The 19,221-nt window shown below is 39.0% G+C and overlaps 3 protein-coding genes and 1 long non-coding RNA gene across 4 annotated transcripts in view; all 4 read right to left on the bottom strand.

The window, feature by feature from the left end:
* LOC127515798 (uncharacterized) overlaps positions 1-9,120 on the bottom strand; it is a 41,919-nt gene extending 32,799 nt beyond the window's left edge. Inside the window, exon 1 of the long non-coding RNA XR_007930864.1 lies at positions 8,733-9,120. This is a non-coding gene — a long non-coding RNA (uncharacterized LOC127515798). The remainder of the gene's footprint in view (positions 1-8,732) is intronic.
* Positions 524-1,527, bottom strand: LOC127515772 (histone H3). The gene has a single exon (XM_051899827.1). It carries the CDS (start codon positions 1,475-1,477, stop codon positions 1,067-1,069), a length of 411 nt encoding a protein of 136 aa, XP_051755787.1. The 5' UTR covers positions 1,478-1,527; the 3' UTR covers positions 524-1,066.
* Positions 3,826-7,832, bottom strand: LOC127515761 (histone H1-like). The gene has a single exon (XM_051899815.1). The coding sequence runs from the start codon at positions 4,841-4,843 to the stop codon at positions 4,223-4,225; it is 621 nt and encodes a 206-aa protein (XP_051755775.1). The 5' UTR covers positions 4,844-7,832; the 3' UTR covers positions 3,826-4,222.
* Positions 9,121-9,140: 20 nt separating the features above from the next.
* LOC127515791 (histone H2B-like) lies at positions 9,141-9,607 on the bottom strand. Its single transcript, XM_051899846.1, has one exon. The coding sequence runs from the start codon at positions 9,556-9,558 to the stop codon at positions 9,184-9,186; it is 375 nt and encodes a 124-aa protein (XP_051755806.1). The 5' UTR covers positions 9,559-9,607; the 3' UTR covers positions 9,141-9,183.
* Between the last annotated feature and the right edge of the window lie 9,614 nt (positions 9,608-19,221).

Consider the following 19,221-nt stretch of genomic DNA (forward strand, 5'->3'; position numbering starts at 1 on the left):
ATAATAGTTTGAGAAAATATGAGGTTCCAGAAAAATATTGTGCAAAATCATGTAATTTTAAAACCCCTTATAGACACATTGAGGGACTTTGGGAGGAAAGAGACCAGTAAGACACTGTTTCTTCATTGTTAAATAAACGCCCATTTTTGTGTGAAAAATTTTCTTTTCTGTTTTCTGCATTTCCATTTCTAACTATGGTCCTTTCTGATCTAATCGTCTTTTTTGTGAAACGCCTTATTTTACGACTGTTAAATTACTGAACATTGTGTAATAAAGATCTCCGTGCGTTTAAACTATTATAGTTTGTCTATCATGTCGATTAAAGATAATGAGAAGATGCTGCTGGCAGTCTCTAAACACATTATTGTAAAACTATATTTATTCTCGAACCAGAAAATAACTCTGCAATTGGTATTGCTTAAACAAGACTCTCTGTGTGTGTGTGTGTGTGTGTGTGTGTGTGTGTGTGTGTGTGTGTGTGTGTGTGTGTGTGTGTGTGTGTGTGTGTGTGTGTAGTTTCTCCTGATTTCATGTTTAACCTCCGAAGCCGTACAAAGGGTCGTTGCTTACAGGACCTGACAGAAACCAGCGCCACATCACAAAGCACGGCCCTAAACTTCAGTGCTAAAATGCAGAAGTACGTTTGATACTTACACTTTACTGCCTGCATACATTTTAAATTAATATATTATCCCTGAAAACATTAAGAAAATATTTTCAAAATAATGTGCAGCATATGCTATCCAGTATGTTTACTGTACTAAAAATCTAGATATGAAATAACTTCAGCATTATCACTCATGTTCTCACTCAAAGTATTCACCTATACAGCATTATTTTACATTATACAGTAAAGTCATCTCCAATTTCATTCTTGAAATGACGAGCTTAAATGGAGAAAAAAAAAAAAAAACCCTCAAATGTTTTATAACCTGTAGATATTGATCTGACGCTTTGGTTTGACACAAGCATCAAAACTTCTATAATACTGCTGGAAATGATCTCATTCAGATCAGTTGTGGTGGCTCTTAAAAGAGCCGTTGGGGTGTGATGCGCTGATGCGGGTTTAAGCGCGCTCTCCGCGGATGCGGCGGGCCAGCTGAATGTCCTTGGGCATGATGGTGACTCTCTTGGCGTGGATGGCGCACAGGTTGGTGTCCTCGAACAGACCGACCAAATAAGCCTCGCTGGCCTCCTGCAGGGCCATGACAGCGGAGCTCTGGAAGCGCAGATCCGTCTTGAAGTCCTGAGCGATTTCTCGCACCAGCCGCTGGAAAGGCAGTTTGCGGATCAGCAGCTCGGTGGACTTCTGATAACGGCGGATCTCTCGGAGAGCCACGGTCCCGGGCCTGTAGCGATGGGGCTTCTTGACGCCGCCGGTGGCTGGCGCGCTCTTCCGCGCTGCTTTAGTAGCGAGCTGCTTCCTCGGGGCTTTACCACCGGTGGATTTACGAGCGGTCTGCTTGGTTCTTGCCATTGCTGAACTTCTCTTCTCTCTGTCCTGCTTGTGCTGGAAATGCTGCTTTATGTCACACGCCTGCTTTTAAAGCATTGCGCGGCCATGAGCTCTAGTGACGCGAGGGGGTGTAGAGGCCTGTGATTGGCTAGTGTGTGACGTGTGCTTATGACCGCTAGCCAATGACTGCGCGTTTCCTCTTTTCAAACAAGTGGAGGGTTTCCCGCTCAAGACGCTTTGCTGCTAATATTGTATATGTAAATACCCACACAGAACAATCTAACATTTCATTTGTTTGATAAGTCATTTTCTGATTATTCACCCACTGCATGTTATTAAAAGCGATCTTTATCAGATAAAATGCGTTACTACTTTGCGTTACTACTGTGTTTAATGTTTACTTGGATTTGGCGGGTTTTTTGGTCAGCAGCACGGTAGACAACTATATTTTCATTTATAGAATGGGTTGTGGGGCGTTAATGTGTCTCTAAACAATCGTAATGATCTCTATCAGACACATTAGAGACACATGCCTCTAAAACGCATCTTGCAACTGCTATTTATTTTGTAACTTTTGATGCAGAACAAACATTTTGTTTTAATGGGTTATTTTTATTTCACCCACTGCGTTTGTAGTATTAAATATTAACAAAGAAAAGCACTCTTCATCAGATATAATGTGTGGCTCTTAAAAGAGCCTTTGGGTTTAAGGAAACAGACTGGAGCTCGTTTATTTGGATTTGGCGGGCTTCTCGGTCTTCTTGGGCAGCAGCACGGCCTGGATGTTGGGCAGCACGCCGCCCTGAGCGATGGTCACTCCGCCCAGAAGTTTGTTCAGCTCCTCGTCATTGCGCACCGCCAGCTGCAGGTGACGGGGAATGATGCGGGTCTTCTTGTTGTCCCGAGCGGCGTTTCCAGCCAGCTCCAGGATCTCAGCGGTAAGATACTCGAGCACAGCCGCCAGATAGACAGGAGCACCGGCACCGACGCGCTCTGCGTAGTTGCCTTTGCGGAGAAGCCTGTGAACACGACCGACGGGGAACTGCAGTCCTGCCCTGGAGGAGCGAGTCTTGGCTTTCGCTCTTGCTTTGCCGCCGGTTTTGCCTCTGCCGCTCATTTTTGGAGTTTCGTTTTTATAACTACAACCTTTACAAGGAAAATCAAGAATGAGAAATATTCCTCCACACACTGTCTTTATAGGAGAGTGCCAGTCGCCCATTGGTTTAGAGTCTGTTAAGCTTTCAACCAATCACTGAACTTCCCTCCAAAGCCCAACCCCCTTTCTGGCGGGAATAATTATGCACAAGTTTTTGTGAAACTATTGAAGTATTTGATAATTCAAATAAGAACAAAATGGATGTTATGCTGTTCCTGAAAAAGTGCTACACTTTCACACACTACAGAATTATGTTCATATTGTAATATTGGAGTTTAATCACTGTTCATATTGTTGTCTGTGGGATTGTTTGTATTGTCACAGTTCTCCAGCAGTGTTGTGTGTGTATATTCTGCAGTTATACAACAACCTATTTGGACTGTGATCACTGTATGAACCCTCATTAGTTTCATGGCCATTTTTGATTAATTTTTATATGTATACAAATTGTTCACTAAACATGAATATTCAAAACTCAGTTATTTTAGATATAAACAACAAGTATTTTATGTTGTTCAGATTGGATGAGTCTAAGTGCTCAAAGGTCACATCTTGTGGCCTGTTGCATGAAGCTAGTTGAACAAACTCTGAGTTTCAGAGTAGGTTTAGAGTTGACAAATCCAGATAAATCCAAACTGGTTAAGATCAGGATCAGATATTGCACAACGCTCGGTATAAACTTTATCTGTCAACTCAGGTTTAATCCAGTTTACGATTAACTCTGAAGCGCATGCACCTGAAAGTGTGACACGTGCGGCAAACAGCCAATCACACGGAACATACAGAGCGTCCGTTTGATTCACTTCTCATGAGAGAGCCGTGCAATTCACTTCTCTTCTGAAGATTAAGAGACCATTATGAAAAAAAAAAAATCATGAAATTAAATGCATTTACAAGGCAGGAATAAACACTGATGCAGTGAAAGTTTGAGAAGGCAGCTGAAAGAAAATATCTGACTATGTCAATGCATGTGAATCAAAGAAATATGCCTAATAATTTATAATGTAATAATTTATATTAGATTCACAAACAGCTCAAATGAATACACATAACCTTAATTTGTTTAAAAGCTTTATATCGATGCATGTATTATATTTATATCAATTTAAAAACAAAGTTAAATATTAATTGTCAAATAATGTAATATATGAATATACTATTATATGAATTATACATAATTAATATAAATATAATAAATAATTAGCAGCAAAAGATGAGCAATTTTGTCTCTAAAATGTTTTCACTATAAACTGCTTTAATTTGGAGCGAGAGATACAGGGGGAGTGGCTTTATTGCATCAGATACATGTCACTTTACTCACAGCTGATTGGACCAGTTAAACCTGCTCCGGAGCAGGTTAGCCGTGTAGCGTAAGTTACCATAACAATGAAACCCGCTAAAAACCAATCCGTCTTCATGAGCCCGAAAAACCAGAGTTTACTCAAACTAATCTTGAACTTAGCTGGGTAGAAACTGAAACCGGCTTTGTGCAACAAGCCACTGGCTGTTTGCTTTCAAATTAAACAGAAATCATTAACATACACAGTTCTGCTCTTTACTCAGAGTTAGTGGGTGGCTCTTAAAAGAGCCGTTGAGGAACAAACAGATTTTTACTTCTTTTTGGGAGCTGCTTTTTTAGGCTTGGCGGCTTTAGGCTTTACCGCCTTAGGTTTAGCCGCCTTGGCCTTTTTGGGACTCTTGGCTGCTTTCTTAGCGGCTGCTGGCTTCTTTGCCTTCTTGGGGCTCTTCGTCGCCTTCTTAGCGGCTGTGGCGGCGGGTTTCTTGGCCTTCTTGGGCGATTTCTTAGCGGCGGGCTTCTTTGCCGCGGCGCTCTTGGGCTTCTTGGCAGCAGCGGGTTTCTTGGCCGCGGGCTTCTTCGCTTTAGGAGCCGCTTTCTTGGCCGGCTTCTTCTTGGTCTCGGCTTGCTGCTTGTTGAGCTTGAATGAGCCCGAGGCGCCGGTCCCTTTGACCTGCACCAGAGTGCCTTTAGTCACCAAACTCTTGATGGCGATCTTGACGCGGGAGTTGTTCTTCTCCACGTCGTAGCCGTTGGCCGCGAGAGCTTTCTTCAGGGCGGCGAGGGACACGCCGCTCCTCTCCTTGGAGGCGCTCACAGCTTTGACGATGAGCTCACCGACGCCTGGACCTGCTTTCTTGGCTTTCGCAGCTGACTTCTTCTTTGGCGCTTTGGCCGGGGCGGCAGCAGCCGGGGCTGGGGCGGTTTCTGCCATCTCTCTCTGATCAGATCAAGTGTTTCACACGCTGTCTGCTTTCAGCAATGAATAGCGCTCGAGCGGCGCTGCGCTCTTAAACAACACATGAGAACCTCGTAGACTCAACCTGCCCGCTCCGTGTCTGTGCGCGTCCACGAGCCGCTCACGCTTGTGTTTTCTTCTCTTACATTTGGAGCAAAACTGGAGCGGGAAAATAGTTTGTCACAGTCAAAACAAGGTGAACAGCAAGCAGAGGTTCTGAGCTTTCATTAGAGACTAAAATACGGCAAGAGGAAATGTTTGTTTTGCCTCCGTCAGATCAAATCCGAGGCGAGCATCAGCCACGGGGAAAAGCCGCGTGTAAATTTGATGGATATTTGAAGTGTAAAAGTTGATCAAAGCCTGAACGCGTCCTCTGTGTGTTCAGAAAACAGTCTGAAAGAGACTTGAATGAAATCAGCATCAGTGAGGGGCGAGAGGAGGCTTTCATACAGCTGTTGTTTTGGGCGCTTGAAGCACATGAACATCATCTGGAGTCTGTCTGTGACTCTCATGACCCTCATCTTCACCTGCACATCATCTGTCCTTATAATAATAATCATCATAATAAATATAGACATCTGATCACACGAGTATTAATGTTTTAACTTAAGTACATTTTCATAAGCTGGTGTACATCATGTAAAAATGTGAGTTTGTCATAATTTGTTTCTCCTGATTCGTCATTCATCTCAGTTTTCATCAGAATGAGGATTGTGTTAAAGCTCATCTGAATCAATTGCTCGTTTACATCAAGGCATATCAACTGACTTAAAATGCATCTTTTTCTCTCTATATCTTCTTTCCCTCCTTGTTCCAGCTTGTACTTTTCTGGATAATGTTTGTATTGTCATCATTTCTCATGTCATTGCCTCTTTAAGACTGTATTCCTTCATGAGTCTCTTTGGATAAAATCATCTGCTAAATGAACAAATGTAAATAATAAAGCACAGGCCACTTAATGTAATCGTGTCATATTTTAAAAACTAAATCATAAAACAGTCATATTTTTTACAGAATATGTTTGATATATTTACACTGATGTTGGGGTTTTGCTCAGACTATATAGTTCATCTCTAACCCTAAACAAACACCAGATCAATAATGAAGGTGTTCAGAATTACACCGGCAGGTTAAACTGGGATCTGTACTGAAGTCTGAACGACACGAGCTGAAGAGCTGATAATAACTACAATCATGTTCAAACATTTGGAGTTTAAACACTATATTAGTGAGGACATAAAACCAAACATACAGCATCTCTCTAACCCTGAACCAAAACTGAGACACTTCTGGCCTAAAACAACAGACTTTGTACATTGATGTCCTTAAATGGATATAATTTTATTCATAAACTAACAGTATCAGAGTTTACTCGGCTGGTTGGATTTTGATGACATCAATGACACGAGGTTTTAAAGATCCAACAATTTAATTATTGTTTATATATATATATATATATATATATTTTTTTTTTTTTTCTATAATTATTCTTAATAATGCAAATTACCCAAAAACTGAAGCGTAATGTTGAACTAAATGCACTTTTTGCAAACTGTCTCTGTTAACAAAAATGGCATTTATTTTTGTATGATCTACATTGTGTGTCAAAAGAAGCAGTAAATAGGCCTATGTGTGATAATACAGTAGACAACATCTAAAGTGGATCAAAACCTTTCATCAAAGTTGCCCTAAAACATTCTTCTTAGGACAACTTTGATGAACTTTTTTGATCCACTTCAAATGTTGACTACTGTATATATCAGCCATAGCATTATAACCACTGACAGGTGAAGTGAATAATAGTAATAAATAAATAATATATATGTATATATGTGTGTTCCCCAGGTAAGTGACGCACACACGTGATGTAGAAGAAAACGTGATTCATCAGACCAGGCCACCTTCTTCCATTGCTCCGTGGTCCAGTTCTGATGCTCACGTGTCCACTGTTGGCTCTTTCGGCGGTGGACAGGGGTCAGCATGGACACCCTGACTGGTCTGCAGTTATGCAGCTCCATACGCAACAAACTGATGCACTGTGTATTCTGACACCTTTCTATCAGAACCAGCATTAACTTCTTGAGCAATTTGAGCTACAGTAGCTCGTCTGTTGGATCGGACCACACGGGCCAGCCTTCGCTCCCCACCTCGGCCGCCCATGACCCTGTCGCCGGTTCACCACTGTTCCTTCCTTGGAGCACTTTTGATAGATACTGACCACTGCAGACCGGGAACACCCCACAAGAGCTGCAGTTTTGGAGATGTTCTGACCCAGTCGTCTAGCCATCACAATTTGGTCCTTGTCAAACTCGCTCAAATCCTTACGCTTGCCCATTTTTCCTGCTTCTAACACATCAACTTTGAGGACAAAATGTTCACTTGCTGTCTAATATATCCACCCACTAACAGGAGCCGTGATGAAGAGATGATCAGTGTTATTCTGGTGTTTGCTTGTTTTCTCCATTGTCTGAGCAGATTGCTGTCACCTGCTGCTGATTAGTGTCAAGATATAAACGGTCCACAATCAACTAAGAAGCGATTCATCTTGCTTGATGGTTTCCTTCATGTCTATATTTCCAGATTCATTTGTTGTATAACTTGTGCGTTACTCTAACAATGTCATGAAAATACGTGTTAAGGGTTTTGTAAGGAGTGGGGCATCCCTTGTTTCCTTCATGTTGTGTTCAGGTCATTTTGACCTGGAGAGGATTTTCCCGTACCCGAAAATGTTAGTTAATGTTCTTACATTGGGCTAAAATTTACTGACTTTACTCACAAAGAGTCTAACAACTTCCCAAATTTTGTTTTGATACTTTTTGTAATGTTTTGTGGGTTTTTTTCCACATTGTAACACTTGTGGTGTTCCCGGTCAAAAATGACCAGAATACAAAAAATTGCTTATTAATCTTTCATTATGCTACATTATCACCAAATACTGGATTCAATCTTTTTGTCAACTTATTTTCTTTAAATTAGAACAGGTTTTGTATTTATTTTTGAAACTGATTGATCGTAGGCCTCACTGATCTGAGCTTATATTGGTCAGAAATGACCGCCGGTTGAAAATGAATGGGGGAGTCAAAAATCAGAGAAACAATTAGTGTTCAGGAGCGTGTTCATCATGTTCATGTTCACATATGTACATGTGAGCTTGCAAAAATAAAGACTTCGGACTTCCGCATGTGTGGATACATGCAGACTCGTGCATCCGCGCACATACACACACGTTCATGTACACAAACAAACTATTTTGAGTATTACAGGCTTTCTTTTACACAGAGATGAACTTAATCCTCAAATCAGTGAGGCTCAGATCAGAGGCCTACGATCAATCAGTTCCAAAAATAAATACAAAACCTGTCCTAATTGAAAGACAACAAGTTGACAAAAAGATTGAATCCAATATTTGGTGATAAGGTAGCATAACAAAATATTTATAAGCAATTTTTTGCAGGCCTGTCATATCTGACCAGGTACACCACAAGTGTTAAACACTTTCTCTTGTTTTATGGATTGTTTTTCTTTTGGGGATTTTTATTTTACTATAAGTTAATTTCTTCTAAAATTAGTTGGCAGATTATTTTATTTTTGGGCTCCCATTTCCTGAGGTAAATTGTATTATGTTTTCACTAATTACACTATTATTTGCTACTCTTTTTGTCAGTAAAATAAAAGATCTCTTTATGGCTATCATGTTTCAAACAACAAAAAAGGTGTCATGTTGTGACTAAACGGGCACATCAACACCTCCCTTAATTTTTATTGTTAGTTTCTATTTTTCCCCCTAGAGTAGACCAAGAATTTAGGAATGCAACTATATATAACTAGTAAATTCAGTCCCTTAAGGATGATTCTGTCTCTGTACCTGATGTATTTACTGGAGTTAGAGTTACTAGTGTTGGAGAATTACTTTATCTTCATCAGCCTCAGTCTAATTGACTGCTGACAGTCCAGAAAACAAGTTATACTTGATTCTGGCCTCAAATAGGAGAAAGTGGGGTGACAAAGACTGTCATCGAAGGAAAAGTTTCTAGATGTATTTTCATAGATCTTTTCAGAACTTATAATTAACAGCAATTTTGAATAAACTCACAAGCACGTGATTGAAACTGAGAATGGGATTAGTCTACTAGTCACATCTTGGCTGATTAAAATATTAAACTTTCAGTATGCAAAACAGTTACAAACAAACTGAGATACAGTAAAGCAAAAGTGGCAACTTCTTACTACTTAATTAGCTTAAAACATCAATCTCTTTTATCGGAGTAGATAGGTGGCTCTTAAAAGAGCCTTTGGGTCTGAGAGTCTCGGGGACTCTACTTGGAGCTGGTGTACTTGGTGACGGCCTTGGTGCCCTCGGACACGGCGTGTTTGGCCAGCTCACCGGGCAGCAGCAGACGCACGGCGGTCTGGATCTCTCTCGACGTGATGGTGGAGCGCTTGTTGTAGTGAGCGAGACGAGACGCCTCACCGGCGATACGCTCGAAGATGTCGTTGACGAAAGAGTTCATGATGCCCATCGCCTTGGAGGAGATGCCGGTGTCAGGATGAACCTGCTTCAGCACTTTGTACACGTAGATGGCGTAGCTCTCCTTCCTGGACTTTCTGCGCTTCTTTCCTCCCTTACCGGCGGTCTTCGTGACGGCCTTCTTGGAGCCCTTCTTAGGCGCGGACTTGGCTGGTTCAGGCATGACGCTGAATGATCGCAAAACTGACTAATCAATGTGAACTCAAGAGCGAAACAGAGCCTTTTATTCACTACCTTATGCTAATTTTCAAAGAGAGACGGGAATAATCTGATTGCCTGTTTTCATAGGCCACACCTATAAACTCGTATTTCATTGGACAACTCAAAGCATCACGCGCTGAATGAGAGCCAATCAAAGTCTGTTAAATGATAGCCCCGCCTTCCGCCAACCGTTTGAGCGACACCCCTCCCCCCAGTTTCCTTTGTTCATTTCCCGCTCTTTATTTTCGTTTTAATCGGATTCTGCAGGATTGTGTTGTTTGAAAACTCCATATAGACACACTGAGAGAATTTTGGAGGGAAGAATGATATATTATATATATATATATATATATATGGGACATTCTACCAGAAACGTACATTATCTGTCCTTGAATTGTTACAGTGAATGAAAAGTATTTCATCCAAAAAATGTCTAAAACTGACTGATGGTTGATTTCTGTGAGTTGTTCTGTAAATGAATATATCATTCATTAGGCTCTCAGATATATATTTTTTTTCTTTATTAAAAACACTTTTGAAAATTACAAATCCTGTTTTTGTCCTTGTCCTCAGCCAAATTGGAGCTACAGCTTTCATAGTTTTGTTACGCTAAAAACTGTTATTTAGAAAAAAAAAACTCGTCAATAAAAGTTTAAGTTGTTATCATTCACATCAATTGATTAAAAACATTAAATTATGCATAAATTCTACAAATAAATACTATTTTACAACTGTCCCCATGTTTTCGGTCAGTCCTGTCACGTTTACATAAAACTCTACATAAAATGTGTGCAATAGGCCTTTAAGGGTATGACTCAGAGGAAGTGACATCATTTGACTGAGGTGAAGCCGACACTGATCAAGGGTGAGTTCTGTCATTGAATTGTATGATTTTAAGCTTGTTTTTGTATGTTTTTTTGTTGTTTTTTTTGAGGAGGACGAGCTAAAGGGTCAGGCCCCGTCACATCAGTCCCGTCACACCCCTGTGACACGACCTTACAAATGAATGGCATTGTTCTTTTCTATTACCTTTATTGCATATAATATGTATTTAATGCATGCCATAGCAAAACATGATTTGAATAAATAGACATTACACTGTAAATTTAAAGGTTTTTGTGCTCAGGCAGATTTTTTGAATTTTGTCCTTCTTTTACCTAGGCCTATGTAGCACTGCTTTTGAGATTGCACTTTGTATATTAATGATATTTCACTTCATATTACAGCTTGGTAATAACAGGGTGATACCATGGTAATATCTACATTATTACCTAGGAAATGACATGCAATTTCCATTATTTTCATGTAATTTATAAGTAATAATGTTGATATTACCATAGTATTACCCTGTTATTACTGAGCCGTAATATGATGTGGTACCACAGTTACTTTACATTGTGCTATTCAGTTAAATGTCTATTGATTACATTTGCTGTATCATAGTAAAATGTACTTTATATATTATGAAGTTATATTTCCATAGAACTACACAGTAACTGAATAGAGTATAACCTTTGAATGACTGTTAAATGGTTGTGTGACAGTATGTGTGATGTATGTTGCAGGTAAGAGAGAGAGAGAGAGAGAGAGAGAGAGAGAAAGAGAGAGAGAGAGAAAGAGAGAGAGAGAGAGAGAGAGAGAGAGAGAAAGAGAGAGAGAGAGAGAGAGAGAGAGAGAGAGAGAGAGAGAGAGAGAGAGAGAGAGAGAGAGAGGGGCGAAAGCTTTCCAAGAAAGAGAAGCTCCAGGACAAAGTGAAAGAGCTACAAGAGGCTTTAGTCGTACCATTACAACTGTGATTTCACTCCTGTCTGTGTTTGTGCCATTCGAGTTGTTTATTGTTATTGTATCTGGCCATGTTATTGTTAAATGGAATTTTAATGAATTTTTAAATGAACTGTTAAATGAAATATGTTTTTATATTGACATAAAATGAAATTAGTTTAATTAAAAAGATGTTTGGACTATATCAGTCAAACAAAATCCATAAAGTCAGTCCTGTCACACAGGAAATTATGATATAAAAATGTAGTATTTGAGGAAATATTGATGAATTAATCTCTTTAACTGTGTAGATGACGGTGGGGGTATATATCCACTACTATGTTTTTGTAAAAATCTCCTATGTAAAGGTAGTTCTTTTAAAAATATATGAGTGCCTGGTGGGTATTCTGTGATTTTGTGTACTACAGTTGACCGAAAAGTTGCTTATATTTCTTATAGAAATTACAAAACCATGTTAGATACAATCAGGGACGTTTGACCAATAAGAAAATGCTATTTGTATCAAAGAAATTCATTAGGAAACGATTCTAACATATACAAATTTGTCTGTGACGGGGCCTGACATTTTAGGGGTGAATTGCGTATAAAAATGTATTTTATTCAGTCATAAAAACATGCTGAGATGGCATGATATGCGTTTTTCATAGTTTAACGTCCTCTATATGTCTCAATGTTTAGATTTAAGAATAAGATATTTTTTTTTAGAACGTCCCAAATATATATATATATATACACACACCAAAAAGTCTCCTAAACAAAAGCCCATTTGCTGGTCATGTTTAGATTTTTCTTTGTTTTATAAGCCACTTTAATTCAAAGCAAAGTCTACAGGAATAAATAATGTCATGTCACACAAATTAGACAATTAACCCCAGTTTCACAGACGAGGCTTAAAGCCAGTTCTAGACTAAAATACATGTTTAAGCTTTAACTGAAACTTGTGCTGTCCTGTCTGAAAATATGTCAGTGTCATTGTTTTGTCACAACAGTAATTCTAAAGCACATTTATATAAGATAATTAAAAGTCTTAATTTAAGATCTTAGTCTGAACACTGTCTGTGAAACTAGACTTTAATCTTAGAGAAAAGTTTCTAAAACAAACAAAAATATTCTGGTTATAGTTTCACCTTAAAAGAAATAAAACTCAGATCTAAATGCAATTACACTCATAACAACATTAAAGTAACTGTTAAAAAGCCACCATTTCCTTTTTGATGACTCACATATTTTCAGGGTTTACTCGGAAACGTTTTATTGATCATGTCTAAATAATTCATTAATCATCAATATTATTTGATAACTCTTTATGTGACAGAGTGTGTGGCTCTTAAAAGAGCCGTTGGGTTTGTAGTTTCTCCTGGTTTCAGATGTTTATCCTCCGAAGCCGTACAGGGTTCGTCCCTGTCGTTTCAGCGCGTACACAACATCCATGGCGGTGACGGTCTTTCTCTTGGCGTGCTTTATTTAATCATAATCAAGTCCCGCCCTACATTTTTTTTTTCTCTATTGGAGAATTTCACTTGGTTGTAAGACACAAAAAGAATAGAAAAGATGGTCAGATGAGGTAAGCGTTGTTTGTAAACACTAGATGGCGCTGCTGCGCTTCTGTGGCGTTTGAGAGATCATGAAACAGAGAAACACTATTGCAGTCACAATACAGGCCTACATTACAGTTTTTGCCTATTGCTTACACACGTTTTGCTAAATTTGGCTCATCGTGTCAAAACTCTACACACAAGCAAATAAGACACAACACTGGGAAATAAACTATTCACATCTATGTCAAATTGAAACTCTGCTATCAAAACCTAACAATCCTTTGTCAAAATGTCACTCTGACGACAAAATGAATCCCACTTGCATCATATGAATACACTTTCAGATCAGCAGCAACACACTAGTCTACTTTGTATAAAAAAACTGCAGTCTTTTGTTTTCAATGTTTTTATTCAGTTCCACAGAGGACATGTTTTCACAACAACCAAAAAATGAAATACTGATTTCAAAATCATTACATTATAGTATATTTTACAGTACAGTAAATTCAGTTAAATCAAAAATAAAAAACAATACTGTAAACACAGAAACACAATTGTCAACATCATCAACATCACAAGCAATGTCTTCTCTCGCTAAGCATCGGGGAAAATATTCCCCTTGTGTGTCGAATCCATCCCTGGATAGACCTCACCTCAATGTCTCCGCAGCCTGTTCCATCGCCTGCAGAAGAGGCATACGGGCATGTGGTTGGCGGTCATATACGCGCCATCTCCAAGCGGAAAAAAAATTCCTCTATAGGATTTAGAAATGGTGAGTAAGGGGGCAAGTACAAAACTTCAAAGTGATCATGGTTGGTGAACCAGTTCTGGACCAGAGCAGCCCGATGGAAAGTAACATTATTCCAGACAACAACAAACCTGGGCTGCTCTGGTCCATCCTGTCCAACTGCATCATGAAGTGCTTCTAGAAATGTGATGATGTGTTGCGCATTATAGGGACCCAGTTTGGCATGATGGTGCAGTAGGCCTCGAAGACTTATGGCAGCACACAATGTGATATTTCCCCCGCGCTGCCCCGGGACGTGCAAAATTGCCCTTTGGCCAATTATATTACGTCCCCGTCGTCTGTTTTTGCTAAGGATGAATCCAGCCTCGTCAATATAAATACATTCATGCGGCTGGGCAGCTCCATCCATGTCCAAGATTCTCTGTAACAAAAAATACATATTGTGAATGGCTTTACTAGTCAGGCCATGGTTTATGACATGGTCCACCAAAGTTGCTCTTATGTCATCCGAAATAATGGACCTTGCATGGCGACTTCGACTTCGACCTCGTCCTCTCTCTCTCTCTCTCTCTCTCTCTCTCTCTCTCTCTCTCTCTCTCTCTCTCTCTCTGTCTCTGTCTGTGTGTCTCTCTCTCTCTCTCTCTCTCTCTCTCTCTCTCTCTCTCTCTCTCTCTCTCTCTCTCTCTCTCTCTCTCTCTCTCTCTCTCTCTGCTTGCAAAGTTCTCAAAATGGCTTAACTGAGGCCTTTTTGTAGCTGGCTGATTGGTGTTCAGTTTTGTAAGTAAGTGTTTTCAGGTGTGTGTCAACACACATTTTTAACAATGAACTTATTGACCATTGGCCAAGTTGTGTGACATAAACTTATCTTCGAAAACGTGAACAAAACCACACAAAAGAAAAGGAACCGACCCAGATGACATTAAACACAGGTAATGTGCCGCTGCTGTTGAGATTTCTGTCTGTGCTCAGGAAAGTCTCGTTCAGACACGTGTTCCTCACACACCTTTCTTTGGTCTCTAGACTAACAGAATGATGCAAAATCGTGAAATCATTCCCTAATTCTTCCCCACTTTCTCTCAACTCATCAAAGTCACACACGTTCTGCATTAAACGCTCTGATATAAACAGACGCTCAGAGAAATGTGCTTTTACTGACATGATTCAGGCAATCTGGGGGAAACTTGTTTAATTTTGACTTTTTTAGTCTAAAACAAGTGAATCAATCTGCCAGTGCAGAAAAATGCATTATTAAAAATACAGTCTGCGAAAACAAGTATTATGCAGTCAATTTATTTATTTATTTTTTAGATATTTTTACAAAGTCAAAAAGTATAATTAACTCATAATAAAGTCTCTTTTTTGCAGTAACGGATTTTTTTTTTCTGTGATGGTGTAATGATGGGTCAACAGTGTGTGGATCCATAAGCAGCTTTATTAAACACAGCAGTAGTACAGACAAGGGCAGAGCAGTACCGTAAACAGGGACAGGCGGCAAGGGTTCACGAGAGATAAACAGCCCAGGTAACAACAAGATAACAGTCCGCAGAATAACGCTCAGAAATGATCACCATAGCAAATCAAGACTTCACGAAGATGTGGTGTGTATGCGTGGCTTAAATAGTGTGCGTGTGATGCAGTTCAGGTGTGTGTGCAATCAGTCCCAGGAATGAGGGCCTATGGGAAATGAAGTCCGAATGGTGGGGAATCAGTATTCCGGTGATGGCTCCCTCCGGCGGTCCGGAGGATGAACCGTGGGAGCCATATTCATGACAGATGGGCTGAAAGTTGTAATTCATAAACAGACTTTGTCACAATGTTGGAAAACGATAGAGATTTGCTTGTTTCTATGATATCAGTTCATAACCTCGTATCTGTTTTCTACAGCAATGTTCAAAACACAAATCAAACACTTTAAGGGCATAAAAACTTGGGCTGTCAATTAACTATTATTGTAATCAAATTAACCGCATGATATACAGATAAATCAATTCATTGTATTGCTCAAATTAATATAATTCAAAGTCTACATTATTGTGGCAGATGGGTAAATCCTTGATGTCAATATATATTTCTCCATATATTTGAACTATAACCTCCATGAAAATTATCCCATGATTCACTCACCCTCAACCCATCCTAGGTGTATATGACTATCTTCTTTCAGACGAATACAATCAGAGATATATTTAAAAATATCCTGGCTCTTCCAAGCTTTATAATGGGAGTATAAGGGGGCAAGATTTTGAAGCCCAAAAAATGCATCCATCCTTCATAAAAGAAATCCATACGACTCCAGGGAGTAAAAAAAAAATAGCCTTCTGAAATGAATTGATGTGTTTTTGTAAGAAAATTTCCATATTTAAAACTTTATTACCTATAATAACTAGCTTCCTGCAGACGGCCGTACGCATCGATTTGTGTGACCTCTGACCTGACGCATGACGCAATGACGAATGTGGAAGCGCAGAGGAGAGAGCAAAACAAAACACCGCTCACGGATTATAAGTCTATAATGATTATTTTTAAAGAGAAATGTTGGAGGATTTCGATATAAGAGAAGAGGAGCTTGAGTTTGTTTGAACCGTGAGAGGCGTCTGAGCTTACGATTCTCCTACACCTGCGTCATACATCACTTCACAGGTCACTCTTGTGCCGTACGTCGACTTGATCAGTATGCGTACGGTCATCCGCCGGAAGCTAGTTATTTGAATTTATAAAGTTTTAAATATGGAAATTTTTCTTACAAAAAGCCATTGCTTCACTCCAGAAGGTCTTTATTAACCCCCTGGATTATTTTTATGATGGATGGATGTGCTTTTTTGGACTTCAAAATCTCGCCTCCCATTATAAAGCTTGGAAGAGCCAGAATATTTTTAAATATATCCCTGATTGTGTTCGACTGAAAGAAGATAGTCATATACATGTTGCATTGTGGTCTATGGATCTGCCCGAAGTGTACTTATGAGTAGACTCGCTCCCTCGGTCAAAATCAAGGGGTCTGTGTAAATACTCTTCCCTCGCCCACTTGACGAAGTTAAGTGCACTTCAAAATGGCGGCATGGAAGTGCTTAGGGAAGTTCATGAGAGTTTGTCTAAAGTGGAGTTAAACGCAGCCTTGAGAGAATCGTGCCGTTAGAAATCCCAGAAGTCATTGTAGACGTACAGAAGCCTTTAAGCTTTAAACTCATTCTGATCGAGAGATTCTCCTTGTGACGCTGGTGAAGGTCAACATGTGTTGTTTTGTTTGGCATCATTTTAATAAAGCCAGTAGTGATTTTTATTGGCATATTAAAAAGAATCCCAACATTGACCAAGCAAAAGTAACATTAAATAAATATACTCATTTACAGAAAACACATGCTAAATTAAAAATACATAAAACAATAAGAAGATGTTTCACTGCGTTATTTGTTATTTATTGTGTAGATTCATCTGTCCACGTCTCTTCTTCACGTTCCTTGAACTGAGAAACAGACAATGTTTTCTGTAAGGGTCAGTGAATCACTGAATGGATCATAGTGAATATGATGCGGATCAGTCAATCTGTTTCTCACTAAATGTACTGGATTCTCTTGGCTTCAGTTTCCTGTTCTGCTCTGATTATCAACACTTTCCCAGAATGCTCTGCTCCATCAGTGTCACAACACCTGCTGACTCTCATTTTTAGCTCGAGCACAATCGATACTGAGAAGAACTGAACCACAGGAATCTTTGACCTTTGACCTGCTCTAGCAGAGCATCATGGGAATAACACTGAATGTGTATGAACAACATGTGTATCAAGAACATGTTTTTGGGAAGCACTGCTAACTCTGTTGTGTCACACACACACACACATACACACACACACACACACACACACACACACACACACTAATGGGCTGTTTAAAATGTGTGTGTTGCAGTATGAATGTGTGTTTATGAGCTTCTGTCTGTGCTGCTGAACGCCAAAGTAAGAGTTACACAAAAACCTGCAGTAAAAACACAATTCTGCCACTGAAACCTGCGCTTAGGAGATCTTCTGAAGTAAAGCAGTCTAATGAAAAGAAAGACAGAACCATGCTGATGAATTAGGGATGATGGGCATATCGATGTGAAGTATCGAAAGTATCGATACTCAAATAAAAATATCAATACTAAGGTGTTTTTTTTTTTTTTTTTTAACCAGTGATTTTGTTTAACAATAAATGTAATGCATACAATATGCATTGAATTGGACAAATAACCTATGTTAAACACACTCACTTACACATATTTGAGAATCGGAATATCATAGTTGATGACATGGTAAGCAAGTTTGTGAATATTTTGAATAAAAAAAAGGAGAAACAAAATAAAAGTGTTACATCTGTCATGCAGTGTTATTGTGGCTGCGCTGTGTGACGCGATGACGTGTCGCCATAAAAACAATAAGGGGAAACGTTCTAAAATAATGGTCGCGTAAAAAAATAAAAATAAAAAATAATAATAATATTTAATTCATAATGTATATATAATAAATTATAATGCAAAGTGATAATATAATTGCACTTTTATTTTCTCTGTTTGAAAGTTTTAATGCTGTTGTTTGATGTTATGTTTTAAAATGTAATGTTAATAAAATAAATGATACATTTTAACAGTTAAACTTAAAGCCTAGTTTATTAACATTTTGTTGGGGCGATTGGGGACAGGTGGGGCTCGGAACCCTTCCCTACCTCCAAAGTGGGGAATGGCAGAAAAAGTTTGAGAAACACTGATCTAGATCAAGCGGCAACCTCCCCCAGTTTCTCGTGAAGCCAATACGGAAGTGACTTAAACTGCAATTCATCGACTAGCCGCTAGGGACAGGCTCCAAAAGAGAGCAGAATCTCACTGAGTCCCATGTTAAAATGGCCAAGTTTACAGCAGAAAAAAACATGTTTACAGCTGGATCAAATTGTGGTTTTGGTCTATACTGCTATTTTTTTATAACGCATCCATTTAAATGCGTTATAAAGAGGCGACACTCTGATACTTTTTGGGTAACAGCCACTAGATAGCGCTCCTTTAGCGCAGCTGCCATTATGGGGTGAAAATACTAACTGGGCCATAGAATCCTTCACATCTTACGCACCCAAAATCAGCGAATTTCACTGCCAAATCAGAAGTGCAATAGAACAGTTTTCAAATGAAATCATCAGTAAATTGTATGGCTCCTACAGTAAATGTTGTATTGTCTTATATATGTTTTATTTGACCAGTTGTGGAATCCAACCAATCAACCATCTGAGGTAACGTAGTTAGCCTACTTCATTATATGTATTATAATACTTCATTATGAGTATTTCCATTTTATGCAACTTTACACATTTATTAATAGTAAATTAATAAATAATACATTTAAGATCATCATGTTTGCAGCGAACAATAGCCTATATTTCAGACCTAGTGGAGTAATAGCAGCTAATAATAGTATTACTCCACTATCTGAATTGAAATATATATATTGTACGTTTTAATGGATCACGCTACAAACACAATCTTATAATACATGATGCATTGCTGTGTCTGTTATCGCATAATTCACACTTTTGGA

The sequence above is a fragment of the Ctenopharyngodon idella genome, chromosome 7 (assembly GCF_019924925.1).
Source record: "Ctenopharyngodon idella isolate HZGC_01 chromosome 7, HZGC01, whole genome shotgun sequence".
Classification (NCBI taxonomy): Eukaryota; Metazoa; Chordata; class Actinopteri; order Cypriniformes; family Xenocyprididae; genus Ctenopharyngodon; species Ctenopharyngodon idella.

Coding starts and splice junctions, on each gene's coding strand:
- LOC127515791 (XM_051899846.1), bottom strand. CDS start 9,558: ATGCCTGAACCAGCCAAGTCCGCGCCTAAGAAGGGCTCCAAGAAGGCC.
- LOC127515761 (XM_051899815.1), bottom strand. CDS start 4,843: ATGGCAGAAACCGCCCCAGCCCCGGCTGCTGCCGCCCCGGCCAAAGCG.
- LOC127515772 (XM_051899827.1), bottom strand. CDS start 1,477: ATGGCAAGAACCAAGCAGACCGCTCGTAAATCCACCGGTGGTAAAGCC.